The 20,138-nt window shown below is 43.4% G+C and overlaps 1 protein-coding gene across 5 annotated transcripts in view; it reads right to left on the bottom strand.

Annotated features, from left to right (window-relative positions):
- The window catches only part of klhl29 (kelch-like family member 29), a 262,520-nt gene that overhangs the window by 51,021 nt on the left and 191,361 nt on the right, over positions 1–20,138 (bottom strand). For all 5 annotated transcript variants that reach the window (XM_086190650.1, XM_086190648.1, XM_086190649.1 and 2 more), the window contains one exon: positions 10,380–10,578. In XM_086190650.1, coding sequence (XP_086046776.1) covers positions 10,380–10,578 — 199 coding nt within the window. The remainder of the gene's footprint in view (positions 1–10,379; positions 10,579–20,138) is intronic.

Raw genomic sequence — 20,138 nt, 5'->3', positions numbered from 1 at the left:
ATCACATATCACTGACTTACTACGGTGAAAAGGGATTCTCCACACATCATGCAGTCAAACGCTGTTGAAATGGGAGAGTATTTTCAGAGAAAAGGGGTTTCCCCTACAGCGTTCACCTCTCCGTTCTCTCAGAGTTGTGCATACTGATGGGGAGAAAAACAAGAGCTACTACTTAAATGTGGATATTCTCCTGTGGTACTCAGGGTAAAAAAAAAATCCTGCAAAATCCTGCAAGAGGATTGATCTCTGAATATTATTAGCTCAGTCTGCCTTCATCCCTTTAAAAGAAAGTCTGACACCGGTGAACACTGTCTACCAGTTGCCAAACACACATCTGGAGAAATATAGACTGTGAAGTCGCTCATAATCAGGAAGCAGCGCGCATAGTTGATGCTGACATGTAACTGTGGTCAGGTGTATGGTGGATGTAGGGTTCTATCACAAAAAAGCAAAGAAATTATGCACTCTATCCTGTCGTATCGCGCTGGATCATGTCACATCCTAACATATCGCGTCACGTCCTCTCGTATCGTATCATATCATGTCATGTCCTCTCGTATCGTATCATGTCACGTCCCATCGTATCGTATCATATCATGTCATGTCCTCTAGTATCGTATCATGTCACGTCCTATTGTATCGTATCATGTCACGTCCCATCGTATCGTATCATATCATGTCATGTCCTCTAGTATCGTATCATGTCACGTCCTATTGTATCGTATCATGTCACGTCCTCTCGTATCGTATCGTATCATGTCACGTCCTATTGTATCGTATCGTATCTTGTCACGTCCTATTGTATCGTATCATGTCACGTCCTTTCGTATCGTATCATATCATGTCATGTCCTCTCGTATCGTATCATATCATGTCATGTCCTCTCGTATCGTATCATGTCACGTCCCATCGTATCGTATCATATCATGTCACGTCCTCTCGTATCGTATCATGTCACGTCCTATCGTATCATATCATGTCACGTCCTCTCGTATCATATCATGTCACGTCCTCTCCTATCGTATAGTATCATGTCACATCCTATCCTATCGTATCGTATCATGTCACGTCCTATCCTATCCTATCCTATCATATCATGTCCTGTCCTCTCGTATCGTATCATGTCACGTCCTATTGTATCGTATCATATCATGTCATGTCCTCTCATATCGTATCATTTCACATCCTATCGTATCATATCATGTCACGTCCTATCATATCATGTCACGTCCTATTGTATCATGTCACGTCCTATCGTATCGTATCATGTCACGTCCTATCGTATCGTATCGTATCATGTCATGTCCTCTCGTATTGTATCATTTCACGTCCTATCGTATCATGTTATGTCACATCCTATCGTATCGTATCATATCATGTCACGTCCTATCATATCATATCGTATCATGTCACATCCTATCGTATCGTATCATATCATGTCACGTCCTATCATATCATATCGTATCATGTCACATCCTATCGTATCATGTCACGTCCTATCGTATCGTATCGTATCATGTCACATCCTATCGTATCATGTCACGTCCTATCGTATCGTATCGTATCATGTCATGTCCTATCGTATCGTATCATATCATGTCACGTCCTATCGTATCGTATCGTATCATGTCACCATGTGAAATGCAGGTAAACCTTCACTTCCTCCACTTCTTGTCTTAGTGCTCCTGCCACTGTCAGAGCCTCTCTTATTTTGGGGCTTCACTCGCTCTTTCAGCTCACTCAGCATGGCGGCTATCAGCTAATCAGCATGCATCATTAGCATGACTATACCGTGCTGTGTGTAACCCATAGACTGTATAAAAATAAGGTGCAGCCGCTGTGTTTTTAGTTTAACAGCACTATCTCAGGCCGGTTATAGGTGTCTTCACGGTGCTGGTGGGCTGGCATCTTGTCGGAAACCAGCATGCCATCACATGAATGAGCGCTATCACATCAAAGCTGTGAGGAAAAGGGGCTAGTAATAGCTTTAATGTAGTCGGTTCAGGAAATTCATGTAAATTACCCCATACCATTGCAGACAAAAGCCAGATGTTAGTGGGTTTTTGTAGATGTTACTGAATGTCCAGTCACTGTTTGATTTTATCTGCCAGTTTCTGTCTCCACTCCAATACAACAGAAATGAGAGGAATTTAACTTAAACACTCAAAGGAATAAAGGCCAGTAATATTCTGCTGCTGTTTTACTGGAACTACTTTCCATATAAGAATTAGTCCCAATGGTGGTTTGTGATTATCCAGAGTAACTGTGACAACACGTGATAAGATACCACTCTAAAGGGTAGCAGGGAGGCAGAGGGGCTGGCTGCTCATCAGAGGGTTGCTGGTTCACTTCCCGCCTCCCCTGGAGACCACGTCCAAGTGACCTTTAGCAAGATACTGAGTCCATAACTGTTCCTGATGAGCTGGATGGCAGCTTCAGTATTTTTCATGGCTCAACAATGGATACCCATTCAAATGCAGTATTTTTCCCCTCTTACACAGTAATTAAAACTTTTTGTATGGTTGCACTTTGCTTCACCTGCCTTCGTCCATAAAGAAATGCATGCATACAACCTGACTCAGCCTGCCATCCTTGATTCTCCTATCTTTAATACATGTTGCTCAGTGTTTATACATGAAAAGGTCCAGAATCCAGAAGTACTGCAACTGGACTCTCTGTGACTCTTTAGAGAAGACAGATCATTTCCTCTGCATATCCTGTGTTTTGCTGCAATGCACCATATCTTGTCATACGTGGACTTCATATGCATCATGAAAATATATATTACACCCGAACATGAGACACTTCTTCTTCTTCTTTTTAGCATGTATGTATGTGTTGCATTTACAGCATCTGAGATTGTATAATCTCCAAATTCTGGTTGTATAAAAGTGTTACCACACTGAACATGAAGCCTGTTGATTATCACCTGGTCATATTTGTATAGTATCTTGGGATACTCAGGCTATGATGTCTCTGATTCTTGGGGTTCTTGCACAGTACTTAACCACATACAAGGGAATCTTGGGCCAATGGATCTAATTATATTTCTATTTAATTCTGATATCTGATCGAGTGGGCTGGTAATGGACCGACACCAAGACTTCCCAATCTGTAAAGCAATCATATATATATGTGTACATGTACAAGCCAGTGCTGTAAAAGGAGTATCCTCTGGTATCCATCCATCCATCCATCCATTTTCTACCACTTGTCCTGTTAAGGGTCGCGGGGGGATGGGTGGGGGGGGGTGGAGCCTATCCCAACAGCCTATCCCAGGTGAGAGGCGGGGTTCACCCTGGACAGGTCGCCAGTCCATCGCAGGGCCAGCACACGTAGACAAACAACCATTCATACCTACGGTCAATTTAGAGTATCAATCAGCCTCGTCCCCAATTGCATGTCTTCGGACTGTGGGAGGAAGCCGGAGTACCAGAGAGAACCCACGCAGGCACAGGGAGAACATGGAGACTCCACACAGACAGACCCCGTGCTCCAGCCGGGGCTCGAACCCGGAACCTTACTGCTGTGAGTTGTGCCGCCCCAGCTCTGTACTCTAAACTACTGCCAGTCTGGTAAACATTTATTATAAATTTGTGATATGTGTGAATGTCATTCTTGTTAATTTATGGATTCAAAGTCTGTCTCTCTTTCTCTCTCTCTCTCTCTCACACACACACACACACACACACACACACACACACACACACACACACACACACACACACAGAGCCCAAACAACCACATCAGCATATGCTATCATACAGCTCTAACCAGGTTCAGGCTGTGCTGAATATTGGATGAGGCCTTCCAGCCTTCAGCAGGTATAGGCGGTCAAAGTTCCAGATGTGGCGTGAGTGATGCTGAGACTGACCCATGTATCTGGATTTACTGCCTCCATGTTACATTCATGAGCTGGGATAAGATGTGTTTGCTTGAGACTTCACTGATAAGCTGCAGGAATATCAAAAAGTCATACTCCAGTCCTCCAGTGAATAGCTGCATCCAACTTTCTCTCTGGCTTGCTCTCTTACCCTCTCCCTCCCTCAAATACCATTTCAGCCTCCAGAACTAAAATCGGAAGGGGATCTGCTGAAGGGCGCTCTTCACATAGAGCGATTATTTCTGGCACATTCCCCCCTCTGCATCCTGCTTTTCCAGTTTGAGAGGTGAAACAGAGTAATCTCATGCTGCATTGGCTCCAAAAGACAAACCAGGCTGAATAATTACACAGAGCTGGACAATAATCAACAAAGTCCTGGCACAGAAAACACAAAGCTTATCTCTCTAAACTGCTGACAGCTTCCGCCGTCACCATCACCTTGCCTAATGTTTAGTGTTGAAGCTGTGCAGCCACAGAGAAGGCCAGCAAATAAATTAAATTATTGCATGAAAACGAGCCACTGTCACTGCAGTTGAAGAACAGACAGGGCCATCAGTGAAACCGTAATCATCGGGCCTGAGCCAGAAGCAGTAGGTGGCAGACTTCAGGCTACAGTCATCCGATGACATTTTATGCTCTCGTTACAAGGTGTGAATCTTGTTCCGCTTCCTTTGAGGTGGTTCGCAAAGCCACTCTCCGAGGGGCTGCTGGCTGACAGAGGTGTGAATGACTAGATGAATGTCACGCCCACAGGAGCCCGCTTTTATTGTCTCTTAGCAATGGATTCCAGCCGAGCCATTATGCAGCCTTCTCTAATGAAACTGTGTTGTATTTGGCTTGCTTAATGCCGCACCAGCGCCAAACGGTCAAAACCATTTGATATCAACATTTCAGGAGCAACTTAAATCTTTTTCCCCCGCACATTTCAGGGTTCTGATCTAGGTTTTGAAGTGCTTGCAGGTGAGTAATCTATGAAACCAATTTACATCCAGGGACATTATCTCATCAGCTTGATAGCAGTCAGAGTGCATTTCTCCACCGAGGCAAACTTGTAGGTTCGGGCCTTGAAGGGATAGTTCACCCAGTAATGAAAATTCAGCAATTATAGATTCACCCCCATGCTGATGAAAAGCAAAAGGAGACCAGTTTTCAAACTTAAAAAAAAAAGAACACACGCTAAAACCATTAAACGCATCCATACTGCTCATCTGAAGTAATCAACTTCAACTGTTGTGAAAATGACTGCAACACCTTTTCCTGTGAACTCCAGTACCGTCCATCAGCACGAGGCTCAGATTCCTCCGGCTAAAATATCTAAATTGGCCGTCTCGGCACGCTAACCATTGTCAAAACTGACGATTTAGTTGCCGTCTTTCATTAAATATTCCTCAAGACCTGTTAATCCATATTACTTCAAATGTAACATTGGGCTTCTTTAGATCTCCAGCAGTACACCTGACAAGTTTCGAGCAGATTGGATGAGCCACTCTGATGCAGACATTCAGAGATTCTTTCCTGTCTTGAGTAGAGTGATGAACCCTTGATTACAGACGATGGAGTGGACAGGGAAAGGATAGAGACGCTGTTAAAGGCTTCTCTCCTACAGCGTGTATATATAAAAGGTTTAATAATGTGTGTGTGTGTGTATGCATGTGCTTGCCAGACAGAGAAACAGTGTGATAGGAGCTGGACCCCTGCGTTTCCTCGTCATTACAGCTCATTTGTCTGAGTGCTATTCCACTTGGCTGGGTTGAGTTAACAGTTTGTCCTGGTACTCTACACCCTCCCCTGAGCTGAGGACAGCATCACATGTGGAGAGAAGGAAATGGGAACATTGTGCGTGCACACACACACGCACCCGCACACACCAGGTATATCAAAGATCTCAAATACCTCTCAGAAATACGTACGGAGGCCCATCCATGCTAGCAAAATAAAGAAAAGCAAAAATAAAAAGAAATGGGAACTTCCATCCATCCATCCATTTTCTTCCACTTATCCTGTTAAGGGTTGTGGGGGGTGGAGCCTATCCCAGCAGAGAGGCGGGGTTCACCCTGGACGGGTCACCAGTCCATGGCAGGGCCAACACATAGAGACAGACAACCATTGGCTCTCCCAGCCACGCCTACGGTCAATTTAGAGTCTGGATTAACCTCGTCCCCTCTTGATGTCTTTGGACTGTGGAGGAAGCTGGAGTACCAGAGAGAACCCAGTAGGAACAGGGAGAACATGGAGACTCCACACAGAAAGAACAAAGCTTGAACCTGGAACCTTCCTGCTGTGAGGCCACAGTGCTGACCACTGCACCACCGTGCTGCAAAAATGTAGACTTGACCATTTCCATATTCATCTATTATACTTTCACTGGAGGAAATGTGCTTCCATACAAACAAAACCTTCTAAGTTGAGTTGGAAAGTTCAGCGAGTGAACTTCTTGGGCTGGCAGCTGTGTAATCCTCATGATCTCCTGGAGACTCTAATGGGAGCTAATCAGATGCATATCACACTCTAATTAACCAATTAGCAGCTAATGCATTCACATGCAGTATGCAAAACACTGTGGATTCATTATGACACTTGGATAGTTTCCACGTTACCCAAGATTCTGGTCTGGTAAAGTGTGGATGACAGGAGGCTGTTAATAGATGACGTCACCTACAACCCCCCCGACAGGTTCACTGGCGCAGAGGCAGACAGCTCTGGTGAGACTGCCTGTGAAAAAAGGGAACTGTCACATTAATGTATATATGCATTGTTAAAAAAAAAAAAAAGAATTGAGAACAATTGTTTGCCATTAAAAATGCTGCAAAATTCAAAGTAGTTGCAGGGCAACCCAAAAGACCTCCTTGTTAATGAGGCAGCTCAAAAAAAAATAGCGGAGTACAATTTTTATTACTTCAGATGTTGCCCACGATTAGTTAGAATGTATTTTTGTTGGGAACTAATTTTATCACTTCTGCACAGGAGCTGTTCAACAATGTGGTGACTTGCTAGCAAGCTCTGTCAGAATGACTAATATAAAACTAACCATCAATAAAACTGAGCTGTTATATCAAGAAAGAAAAAAGACAACACAATGCCGCACAGCAGGAATCCATATAAAGAAAAACCTGGGAAAACAAGACAATTACAGGGTGTGTAGAAACCATCTGGCTGCTTCTCTTCAGCTGCACTAGAAATGACTTCTTTTTTCTCTCTCTTTTTTTCTCCTCCAAAGCTTACAGCTAATGGACCAACAAGTAAGATGTCGGTCTTTTTCGTTAAACTTAAATGTTTATGAAACTCCATCTCATTAGTGCATTTTGGGAGGCCATTAGTGATCACATCGATGGCTTTATTATCCTCAATTTGGCAACACATGGAACTAACAAATAAGGTATATAAGAAAATTAGCGAGTAACATTTGGTTTGTGTGACAAAATAACGTTTAAACTTGTTCTAATAAATACTTTTACACTTTTTCAATGTGTTCCTGAGATACCGTGTTAACTGGAATGTACAGAATCCTGGAGTGGTCACGGAGCGATGCGTTAGCGGATATAGAGAAAAAAAAAATGTGTGTGTGTGTGTGTGTGTGTATAGGGAGAGAAAGAGAGTTCAAGGTATAACTTGTTCCCTATATTTACGTATTTTGAGGCCACAAACCATAACCACTCAGATATAACTTGTTCAGAAATATTACGTAACTAAATTGAGGGACAAGTTGTCTTGTGGCTTTAAGATGTTTTTTTTCTCAAATGACCACAAAAAACACACACACACACACACACACACACACACACACACACACACATTTTATGGCCACTCCAGGGCTCCGTACAAATCGGACCTACATACCGTCATGTCTCAAGCCTGCAGGAGCAGAAGCACAACAAGAAAGTATTATATTATACAGGTGTTCCTCATGAAGGAGATGAAAAGTATATACCACACACACACACACACACACAAAAACACACACACAAAAACACACACACACTTTAGCAGTTCCTATATTGCGTGTTAAATCAAATAAAGTCAAGCAGGTGTACTGCTGTAATATGCACATGACTATTACTCATTATTGAACCCTCTCAATGTTGACATGTAGTAAAGGTCTGAGAAATGTATCAGAAGGGAGAACCTGCACTCGTATCCACAAACAGCAGTGTGGATGTGAAAGCGTATTTATTCAATAATCTGTTTCAAATGAATGAATTTAATTTATAGACTGAAAAAAATTCAATACAAGTTTATCGCAAGTGAAAAGCTTGAATGTCAGAGCCACTCCGACATGCATCCCTGCACACACACACACACACACACACACACTCACACACATATGTACGCGACTCACAAATTCACAGATTGACTGTGCTCAGCAAGAACGGCTTCACGGGTGGCAGTGTTCCGTTCTTTTTCTGCTTGACAGACTTATCAACCGAGCTCAGGTGGTGCCCCATCTGCTTACGCACATTTAAAATACGCACACACACTTACTGCTAACACAAGTAGACATCTACTCTTGGAGTAAAATAAATGCCCCTGCTCCAAATTTCAGTTCTGATTAGCCCTCTCTTCCCCCTATTGTCTCCCGACACATCCCGACATCCTCCCACGTCCCGTCACTCTCTCGTCCTCCCAAACTTCCCTTCCAGCCTTCATGTTGTCTTGTCCCGCGTGTCCATACGCCAGTCCCTGTGTCTATCCTGCAGTCCCATTGACTGCACAGCCTGCTGTGAGGAGCCCAGCCTGTCCAAGGCAGCAGATGGTTCAGCATAGCAACACACACATGTACAAAAACAGTCCCAACCACCAGAGGCACACACAGGCTTAGAACAAGGACATGAACACATCAAGGTACGTTTGTACCGGGGGTGTCCCGGTTCTCCAAATCCTCCAACCTTTAAGTTCCTCAGGGGTCCTTGAATGCGTCCATTGCAGTGTTTAATTGAGGCTTAAATCAACACACTGTTCTGGGTTCAGTTTATGTATCTCCGCTCTCAACAGTAGCTATGGTGGCTTGGGTGCAGCTAACGCGTGCTAATGCTAATGTACTCGAGGTGGAGGTGGAGAGAAATAAAAGAAAATTCTTGGAAAAGTGAAGAGAAATTTTATTAAAAAAAAACCCAAAACCATCAATCTCCCTTTAGTTTTGATGGTGGAAACTGAAATGTCATTTTGATCCACTTCAGTTCGCCGTTAAGATCATGACACCCCTGATTTGTATCGATCGATACGTCAGAACACAAAAGTTTCCCACATTTCAACGCCAGATCAAATCCTCAGCTTGTCATAATAAGAACTTTAGCATATCAAAACTTGATTGGGAAAAGCATATTTCTCATTCACAGAGCCATCGGGGTGTAATGCATCATGCATGTATTCATCCCAGCAGCGTTTGTGCATTTATATAATTCCGTTGTACAGTGCCACCGGCTGCTGTGAATCAATACACACTTCAGTGTGGGGCGGGAGAAGGCATAAGATATGCACATACTAAACATGATGGCCTTGACACAAAACGCTTCAAGAAACTGCTGAGAACAAAGAGAAACTTGTGGATGGAGGATGAGTAATGGGACGATGCTGAGTGCATATAATGGTGAAAAAATGTCTTTTCTCATGAGGTGAATGATTCTTTATGAGGCCTCCTGTGACTACATTACAGGCAATTAAAGACCCCAAAATAGTAAACAATTCCCCCAATGTTTGTTTTCTGGCAAACAAGCACAATGGCTGTTAATCTGTTGAACTGACCTCTCCATAAAGTGCCATTTGTAGGCAATTACCTTTATTCTACCAAGCAAAAAATTACTTGGGCTGAATGGTAAGGTGTGCTGGCGCGAAGCTCATAATACCATGCAGACACTATAATTAGTGAGCTCTTTACAGGGGGAAAGAGTGAAGTCCTGGCCAACCTGAGGGAAAAACCCAACGGACAAAAGCAATTTGCAGGCGCCTCCTAATTCCCATGCATGACTCTGTGACTTTTAATGATGTAAACACAGTCTTCAATAGCTTGGGCATCGGTAGCTGTTGAATGAACGCTTGGCTGGTTGCTCAGACAGTGAGGATGAACCTGACTGTGCCTAGCTGGTGTTAAAAAGTTTTCAGAGTATGTGCTGAGGTTGCTGTAAAAGAGCTTCCCGCAAACGCTGGGAAGCCGTTATGGCTGGACACTCCCAATTTTTATAACCTCAAGGCGGAACGGTGAAAAGAGAAGCTTTTTCCTGGCATTTGGAAATATGACCCACGCGGACATGTTTACTGTAGTTGTGCAGAAAACATTATGGAGCGGTAAAACATCACTTTCCAGAGGGCTAAAATCAATATTGTGCGGCGTCAAGTCAGGGTCTGCTGGTGACCTCTCTGTCAATGTGTGGCTGTGACATATTAATAGTGGAGGTGTGTGTGGGTGCGTGGATTGTGCCGCATCGTGTTCTGGGTCAATCACGCTGGTGGGCAGCAGATCATGTCATTGCCATCTTAGGGCGTCATGTGAGTGCATGCGTACCAGCAGATAGTCTCGGCCGGGTCCTGGGCGTCTGCATCTCCTGCCGTGCGTGGGGCAGCATGTGGTAGCGCTTGGCTTCATTGACCAGATCGCGACACGCCTCAGACGACTTGATGAGCTCTTCGTTGTCCACCACGTTCAGGAGGTAGGAGGGATGGATGAAGGGGAGACGCACCACTGCCAGTAGCTCTGCCAAGTGCTAGGAAGACAGAGGGAGGGAGAGAAAGAACACATCTGAGGTTAAAAGTGAGATTGAGGACTGAGCTTTAATGATCCCGTATTGCAAAAGGGAGGATTTCTAGTTTGTTTCTTTTTACCGGTGCAGTGCCCTTTTGACAGTGGCCAGCAGGTGGAGCTGTAAAGTGAATAGACGTCAAAAGAAATGTTCACAAAAAAATGTTGTACCCATGATAATTTACCCTTCTTGCTTACACAGCCACAAATTCCCATGGTGGACACTAAACAAAGAATTTAGTCGGTCGCCGGCGGATAGTGTTGTCCATTGAATAAAGCTCACTCCCTGTTACCTCAGGGAGACACGCTGGTGACTGACGCTAGTGCACACACCCTCCTTGCTGAAGCGTCTTCCTCTCATACCAATAGTGCAAGTCTAGTTGTGGGCATTTGTGACACAACACACTCTTTGTTTGAGGGGCTACTGGTTGTGTAACGTCACCAAAACCTCCCTCATCTTAATCTCAGGCTCTGATCTCTGCATTCTGACTTTGATCTTGGAGATTCCGACTTCGATCTCGGATTTACTTCCCACATTACCCCCGCTACATGCCCCACCACGTCATCCCTTGCAGTGCCTGTTGTTTGAGAGGCGAGGTGGGTTGCATGACATCATAGCCCCGCCAACCTCACCCTGCGCCAACCCCCCCCCTACAATCTCGGACTTTGATCTCAGTCATTCTGTCTGCCATCCTGTCATATTAGATCTCTGCCGGCTTTGATCACTCTATAAATACAGACAGCATCAAAGCCATCCAGAATCCTGTCATCTCCACGTGTCATCTCAGATCCTTCAATTCTGCATTGCACCTCCTCAGGGCACCGGCAATATGAATGCCAAGTTTGATGTCTATCAGATCGACAGTAGGTGATGTAAAAAGTCAGTGACATTCATACCGAGTTTTCTTTTCTTGCTTTTATAGGAAGAAGATACACCAAAGTGCTACATAAATACTGTTAAAGTAACCCATCGGTACTTCAGTAATTGCATGACACACAACAAGGGAAAAAAATAAAATAAAATAAAGACACAGAAGCCAACACCAATAAAACAGTGTTTACAGAAATCTCATTTAAGATGGAGTGAATCTGCAGAGGTTGATCAAAGAGTTTTTCAATGAACAACATGAAACGAGTGGAATAAAACACAGCGGATCAGTCGGTAAACGAAGAATCTTTCACAAAGCACTCAGTTGGATTTAATCCTTATAACTGTTTTCCCGCTGTACGTAAAACTCTGATATCTTAACAGATACGGAAAGATAACAGATAAAAAGCACAAGAGCCAGGAGACCCGTAGGTAGAAAGACCATTAGATCATTTAAAGTCGGTGTCAAGACCTCAAAGCTTCATTTTGACACTTTTCTTCGCTAGAGTTGGAAAAGTCCAAGCAAAGATGGCGGGATGATACACACTCCTTCACGACGCTGATAGGTTTGTTCTAAATGCACCGTGATCGCCTTGCTCACCTTTCTGCATTTCTAAAAAAGAAAAAACGAAACAAAAGAAACTCCGGAGAGGCCTACCAAGCATCGTCTGTCTGCGTATTGATTTTCAACTTCTTTTACTTGATTTTGAAGCACTTGGTGGTCCTGCACCAGTCTAGTCTATACTGTATGTCTCACATGCGTGCACGGCCCCCCAGGTGCTCAAGGACAAATCTGTTCGTGGCTCCAAAGTGCAGGAATAAAACCTTGGCAGAGGGAGCTTTTAGCTTTTATGCTCCGAGCTGCGGTAACCGTCTGCTCGAGGATCTGAGAGCAGCTGAAATTGTTGAAAGGTTAACTTAAAAACTACCCATTCAGCCTGAATTTTACAGATGGTTTTAGAACTCACTCCCTTACTTTGTGTTGGAAAAAAATAAAATAAAATCCACCCTTCCATCAATTAGATTGAACTTTTTGTTATCTTACTACATCTAGTTTTTCAGGCGAGCTTTTATTTATGTATTTTTGAGATTTGTTTGTGTGGACACTGTTGGTATTGTTACATTTCCTGATATTTATATTGCACAGATTTTTGTACAACTCTTTTCTCTGTTCATTGTATGTTTATTTACTGGCATTTATTCTTTATTTGTGATGCTCTATTTTCGCAATCCCTTAACTGCTGACCTGAAATGTCTCAGTGTGAGGGAATAATAAAGGTTTATCTTGGTTCAGCATTTTTCTTTTGAAATATGTATTCAATTTAATAATACGACTGGCTTTTAAATCTACTTTACGGTTTTTCTGATCACACTTGCTCATGTGTATTCTGTTCATGGTGGGGGATTTTAAGTGTTCATGGCCACTTATTTTCATCATCTTATTATCAGCTTGTCAGTTATGTATAAAGCACATTCAGCTGAGATCACCTTTATGAGAGCGGCGAAATCAGTAAAGTTCGATTTATTCATTCTGTCTGAGTCGTTAGACGCAATTAACCATCGAACAGGATGCGTATGTGCGTTCAGCAAAGCTGCGAGAGTCCAGATGAGACAAGGCGGGGGGTTTCTTACTTCTAGCGTTCCACTTCTCCCATTTCAAAACGTTATCTTTCAACCGACAAATGATGTTTTTCTGCAGCCAAATTAAGACCCAGCTCTGGTTTAATCACAAGCTGTAAAGTGTAAACAATAAATAACAACATCATCATACAATTATCACTTTCCAGGCCTGAATATTAAGGGTTAATACTGAGCCTAAACAATGATAAAGCTGTGTTTGTGGGCATGTTCCATAGCTGCATACATTATACTGTCTAGATGTGCAGAGAGAGAGAGAGAGAGAGAGAGAGAGAGTGTGAGAGGACATACTGTTACCATGGCAACCTTGTCTATAGCTCTGGCTGCCAAATGCTTTTTTCCTCTGTATGTGTATAACTGTGTGTGTGTGTGTGTGTGTGTGTGTGTGTGTGTGTGTGTGTGTGTGTGTGTGTGTGTGTGTGTGTGAGCCGGTGTGTACCCATGGGAGTCTCATCTATGTCGACAGTAAAAGCTGTAAACAAGCTTGCACAGAGTGCCAGAGAGCTGGGTTGAGACTGACCTCGCTGACCCTTTGGCTCAGAACGCCGTGACCGAGCCACACAGGGAGAGCGACAAAACAACAGACTCAGAGAAACATCATTCAGGGGAGAACAAATAATAAGCTGACACTCTGCCTAAGCATCCCTTTCTCCCACCTGAGACCTTTTACTCTGCCATGTGTCCCATTTGTTTTCTCGCTATGTCCCGGACGCATCTGACCAGAGAGAGAAGGACATTTAAAGGGGAACATGAAGGAGGGAAATAAGTGAGGAGGAGGGATACAGCTGGACAAGAGCCTGAAAAGAAGGAGACGAAGACGGTTCCTCGGGTGTCAGGGACATCTGCTGATGACACTTCCTCACTGTGAGCATGCTCGGAGCGAAACGCCATCCTGCAGATGGGACTGTCTGCTTCCCTCCTCAACGATGCACACAGTTTACCCAACAGTTTATCAAACAAACAGTTCAATACCCGCATCACCGTTTCACGCTGTGAGAATGAAAAGTGAAAACACGTTGTTCTCGAGGGAGGAATCTCTAGCTGAGGAGAAGCTAGCCCCTCCAATGGCGGCGCCACAAAAGCTGTGATGTGTCAGAACAACATCTTAGCTTTTCTGCTAAAAGCTGCTTCGCTCAGGTCCACCCTAACCTAAAGATCACGTGTGTGTTCGGATAAATACCTGTCGATTTAGTACAGTCCATCACTTCTCGGCTTTGCTGTATTTCGCATTCATTCCCTCACAGTTATTCTCTTTCACCTGAACTGGTCAAGGCAGATGGCCGCCCACCAGCCCGGGTCTGCTTGATATTTCTGCCTCATGGTCACAATTCTACAATTCTACAATTTCATTTAGCAGACGCTTTTGTCCAAAGCGACGTACAACACAGTCGCAGTTCTCGCTCACGTTGAAAACCCTTCGGCCTCTTCAAACTAAATTTCACAGCAAATTAATTTAAAGAGTGTGCTTCTACATTGACTCAGTCATGAGATTCTGTTGTGATTTGGCGCCATCCAAATAGAACTGACTCGGTATGTTTTCTCCTCCTTTTCTTAAAATGTTTTTCGTCAATGTGCAGCGCATCGGGCTACACTGAATGCATGAAATGCGCGATACGAATTCAAGTTTTATTTGAGCTGAAAGCGAGAGGAACCTCTCATTGCGTAGCCTCATGATATCCTTGGCGCTGGCCCTCTGAAGTAGGTGCACAGCTGACCGTTCTGACCTTCAGAGCTAAATTAAAGCTGTATATGGGGCAGTTTGAGCCAGGTGGTGCCCGTCGCTGCACAGCAGATATAAATGTGTTCAAACGTGTCTCGGCGCAGGTGGAAATCTTGCTCCCGTTTGCAACAGCTGGTGGATGAGCTGGACGACCGTGGGCTTGAATTTTGTCTTGGGTCCTCTCGGGTGTGAACGGATGCGTGGCCTTCATCCAAACATTCTCATCCCCTAAAAGCATGCAGCCGGAGAAAAAAGCATGGATTTCTTTATGTTCCTCTGAGTAGATCCATAACATGCAGTCATAGGTTCTCCCAGGTGTTTTCCTGCCTTTCAAGCAGCATGAGCAGGAATAGACATCAATGACCTGGAATGTGAATGAGCAAATTTAAAAAGTCTTACATTTGCTTTTCATGATGCAAGCTCCTTTCTGAATTTGAAGATGAGACTGATTCGAAGCGCGCCGAGCAGGTCGCGCGGTCATGGAAAAGATTGACGGATGAAGATGTGTTAAGAGTTCCTGAAGATGTGTGCGCTCACAGGCGGCACGCACTCGAAACACACACACATAAATCAACGCTCAGTCACACACATACATTTTAACACTCATAAAGGTGCTATGTTCCTTTAAGACTTTCATATGTTGCCTAGATACACGTCATGGAGTGTCGCTATAGTTCCACCCAGCGTGTATCTGAGCTCCTGTTCTGCTTATGACTCTCAGCTCCTGTGGCGCTGAGGGTGCATGTGGCCTCTATTTTCTTCAGGTATGATCAGACAGTAGCTGCAGAACCAGGCTCGACAGGGATGATGTCTATCAGCTCATGTTACGAGAGCGCCTCAGTACCGCCGTGGCTGCGAGTGTGTGGTTACCACTTCATGCTACTGCTATGCTAACAGGAGTAAGCTGTCCCAAAAATCACTGAATAAACTTTAATCCAAAACACTCTTTGCCTGTGTTGATCGAGCAAGGATTGAGTTTCAGATTCACTGTGATAAAAAGAAACACTTGAAGCTTATGCTGCATGACAGCTCGATAAATTACTTTCCCAGCATCTGGTTAAGTTGAAGCCAGCAGCGATGGCCGAGCAGCGGTCTACCGCTCCGTCTACCAACACGGCGGTCACTTGCTGTGTCCCTCGTGGCAGTAGAGTTAAAACAGATGATCCAGAGTGGGACAGTGTTACTGAGACAACTGCTAATGAACAATGAGAAGTACGACAAATATATAAGAGGGTTACCTTAGAAACCAGCGCCTGAACTGTGCAGAAGTGACAAAGCAGTGAGCCGGGTACTTCTCTGTGTACGCAGTTTAAGTTTAGTTTTTTTTTCTTGTTGTTTTTTTTTTTTTTTTATTTCCTTTCACCAGTTGAAAAACAAAAGCGACTCTCACAGCACCTGCAGAGCTCAGCCACACACTAACGCACATCTGTTGAGGTCTCTCTTCACTTGCCAAACATCTTTAAAAAGGCAGTAAAACTACCTCAAGGAGACAGCATCTGGTCTCTGCAAAAACACCAAAAAAAAGTAAGAACTTCTCCCACTTAAATACCCCCCCCCCCCCCAAAGACCCACCCACACACAAAGGAGTGCACGTGTGAGTACACAGAACTGCGCAGATGGTTCAGAGTCACCAGAGGTGTGTATTCAAACCAGTGTGTTGTTTGTCGAGTCACAGTTGCTGGTAATCTAGTTGGTGTGTTCAGTCCAGAGGTCTGCTTGACGGTGAGATTAAAACTCTTTTTTTTTTTTTTAAATCACACAGGTTGATCTCTGATTAAATAAACAAGCAGGGATTGAATAGTAGGACCGAGTGTGTGTGTGTGTGTGTGTGTGTGTGTGTGTGTGTGTGTGTGTGTGTTGTTATGGGATAATGCCTCACCATTTTTCTGTGCTTTAATTCAGCTATCACCTTTCATCTCTCCCTCTGTCCAAATATTTCTAAAAAAAAAAGAAAAAAGAAAAAAAGAAAGGGCTCTCCATCCCCAACTCTCACCAACTCCCTCTCTCTCCCACTTCTTTTTCTCATTCTCTCGCCACCTCCATTCCGGCTCCTCACTCTTCCTCCTACACACACGCATATATCGACATGGAAATGAGGGAGAGTTGCACACTGGCTGCGAATATTCAAATCCAATGTGTCAGACCCTTTGGAAAAAAAAAAAAAAAAAAAAAAAGCGTGTTGCTTCACCCCAGCTATTAAAACTACAAATAGACATTGTGTTGATACTGCTATCTTGGGTTCTTTGACTTTAGTTTATTGTTGATTAAAATAAAATATTCTAATAGTGAAAAGAAGCGTTTGTCGTCATACTGCTTTGCAGTTGGGACTTTGCAACCTACAAAATTTTAACGAAGTAGTTTATAATTTTCTCACAACGTCCTGCACTGCTGTCACTGATCTTAGGGGCACTTGTGAATATCAAAGGGTCCCTAAGGTCTACATGTCACCATCTTACATGCACTACTAGATCAGATAAAAGTACACGCATGCTCTAGAACAGGGATTTATTCTATATTTGCTGTATGAATCCGAGATTCACGCCAATATAATCTTTTTTTTGGATTATGTAAGACTGAAGTCAGAGGTCTCATTCTTCGGTTATTTGTTTTTAAATCCACAATTTTGTACAATAAAGAAGACATGTTGTCAAAATATAAAAAAAAATAGAAAAATGATTGATTTTGTGGTATATTTGTATTCCCTTATTTCTAACATAGCTGCACTATAATAATCCAGTCAAATCCTTTTGTTCAAAATGTAAAAGTTGAGGGTGGTGCAGCTTTCATTTGAGTGCACATTCCTAAGAGAGTGGGATGTCATGTGACCCAGATCACCTCTGAATTCAATCATCTGTTAATGCTGGGTGCATTCACACCTGTATATTGAGCTGCTTGGATTGCTCAAGATGCACCCTAGTACCTGGTCTGGAACGCCGCTTCCAGGTCTGAAACACTAGTACCTGGTCTGAAACGCCGCTTCCAGGTCTGAAACACTAGTACCTGGTCTGAAACGCCGCTTCCAGGTCTGAAACACTAGTACCTGGTCTGAAACACTAATACCTGGTCTGAAATACTAGTACCTGGTCTGAAATGCTACTACGAGATCTGAAACACAAGTACCTGATCTGAAACACTAGTACCTGGTCTGAAACACTAATACCTGGTCTGAAACACAAGTACCTGGTCTGAAACACTAGTACCTGGTCTGAAACACTAGTACCTGATCTGAAACACTAATACCTGATCTGAAATGCTACTACGAGATCTGAAACACAAGTACCTGATCTGAAACACGAGTACCTGATCTGAAACAATAGTACCTGGTCTGAAACACTAGTACCTGATCTGAAATGCTACTACTAGATCTGAAACACAAGTACCTGATCTTAAACACTAGTACCTGGTCTGAAACACTAGTACCTGGTCTGAAATGCTACTACTAGATCTGAAACACTAGTACCTGATCTGAAACACTAATACCTGATCTGAAACACGAGTACCTGATCTGAAACAATAGTACCTGGTCTGAAACACTAGTACCTGATCTGAAATGCTACTACTAGATCTGAAACACAAGTACCTGATCTTAAACACTAGTACCTGGTCTGAAACACTAGTACCTGGTCTGAAATGCTACTACTAGATCTGAAACACTAGTACCTGATCTGAAACACAAGTACCTGGTCTGAAACAATAGTACCTGATCTGAAACACTAGTACCTGATCTGAAACACTAGTACCTGTTCTGAAACACTAGTACCTGGTCTGAAACACTAGTACCTGGTCTGAAACACTAGTACCTGTTCTGAAACACTAGTACCTGGTCTGAAACACTAGCACCTGATCTGAAACACTAGTACCTGATCTGAAACACTAGTGCCTGTTCTGAAGCACTAGTACCTGGTCTGAAACACTAGTACCTGGTCTAAAACACTAGTACCTGATCTGAAACACTAGTACCTGGTCTGAAACACTAGTACCTGGTCTAAAACACTAGTACCTGGTCTGAAACACTAGTACCTGGTCTGAAACACTAGTACCTGGTCTGAAACACTAGTACCTGGTCTGACACACTAGTACCTGGTCTGAAAGGGCTGAGTGAATCAGACACTGAACCGCTACTCATGCCTGATGCCTTCATGTGACTGGATGAACATGTTGTTTCGGTCGTCACATGGTTTTTAGATGACTTCTTCGATCATAAACTAAACCGGGGTCCCCCACTGGAGGATGAACTGAACCCTTTGTTTGCTTTCCTGTGGATGCGAGGCTGAGGTCTTCATCTGGGGAATTTAAACTACCCATCTTTTTACATCATGCCCACCTGGATAAGTCCAGATATTTGACATGTCAAAACTGGAGTTACAGATTTTAGGTTTTTCAGTATCACAAAAGCTACACCCCCCCCTCCAAAAAAAAAAAGGAGGCTTTAATGTTTAAATAGACTGAAACCTTCTGTGGGTGTTGAGTCTGGTGAATGCAGATAGATGCTTTATGGCATGGAGGCTTTTAACTGCCTCTTTAGGGGCATGGTGAGTAACTACATGCACTCAATGCATATATGTGTATATGTGTGTGTGTGTGTGTGTGTGTGTGTGTGTGTGTGTGTGTGTGTGTGTCACATGAACCATGTAAATGATGGCGTTCATGACACTCAGACCGATGAATGATGTGCCTGCACTCAGCAGGTAAGAGCAGCATTCGACTCCATTTCTCTCTGTCTCCAGCGAGCTCTCGAGCAATCATTCTCTCATGCAGATGCACAAAGAGCCGATGTGAGCGTTGTCCCTGCAGACGAATGTGTGACCTGTCATTTTCATTCTCTCGCCCACTTGTGAACGCAATTCTTGTCTGCTTCTAAACAGAGACGACACTGAATGGATTAAAATCTTAACAGCTGCTACGGCTCCTGAAAGACACCAAACCCACTGTACATTTCAAACACTGAAAGGAGTAATCCTATGAAACCAAGGCTATTTTGAGGGTATTTTTTCCACATTTACTTGCCTTTCACAGCAGTCTATGCATGGATATTGTACATTTCTTGCTATGGTAATGTAGTTTTTTTTTGTTTTTTTTTTAATTAGATCTCACAAAAAAGGGAGAAAAGAGCATCTTATGAAAATATGTTTATATGTATGTCACTATAAAATGTCAGTCGAGGTATCTTTTCACAATTGTGTAGGATAAAACAAACAAAAAAACAGAGCGTTAATGCCGAACTAAATACATGTCACTAAGTACATTAACATGATGTTAGAAAACCCACTTAGCGCGCTCTCACCCTCGGTGACCTGCG

This window comes from Aulostomus chinensis, chromosome 20, assembly GCF_037954235.1.
Source record: "Aulostomus chinensis isolate RoL2024-O1b breed Wild chromosome 20, RoL_Achi_v1.0, whole genome shotgun sequence".
Taxonomy (NCBI): domain Eukaryota; kingdom Metazoa; phylum Chordata; class Actinopteri; order Syngnathiformes; family Aulostomidae; genus Aulostomus; species Aulostomus chinensis.
This window is presented reverse-complemented; position numbering and strand designations above follow the sequence as displayed.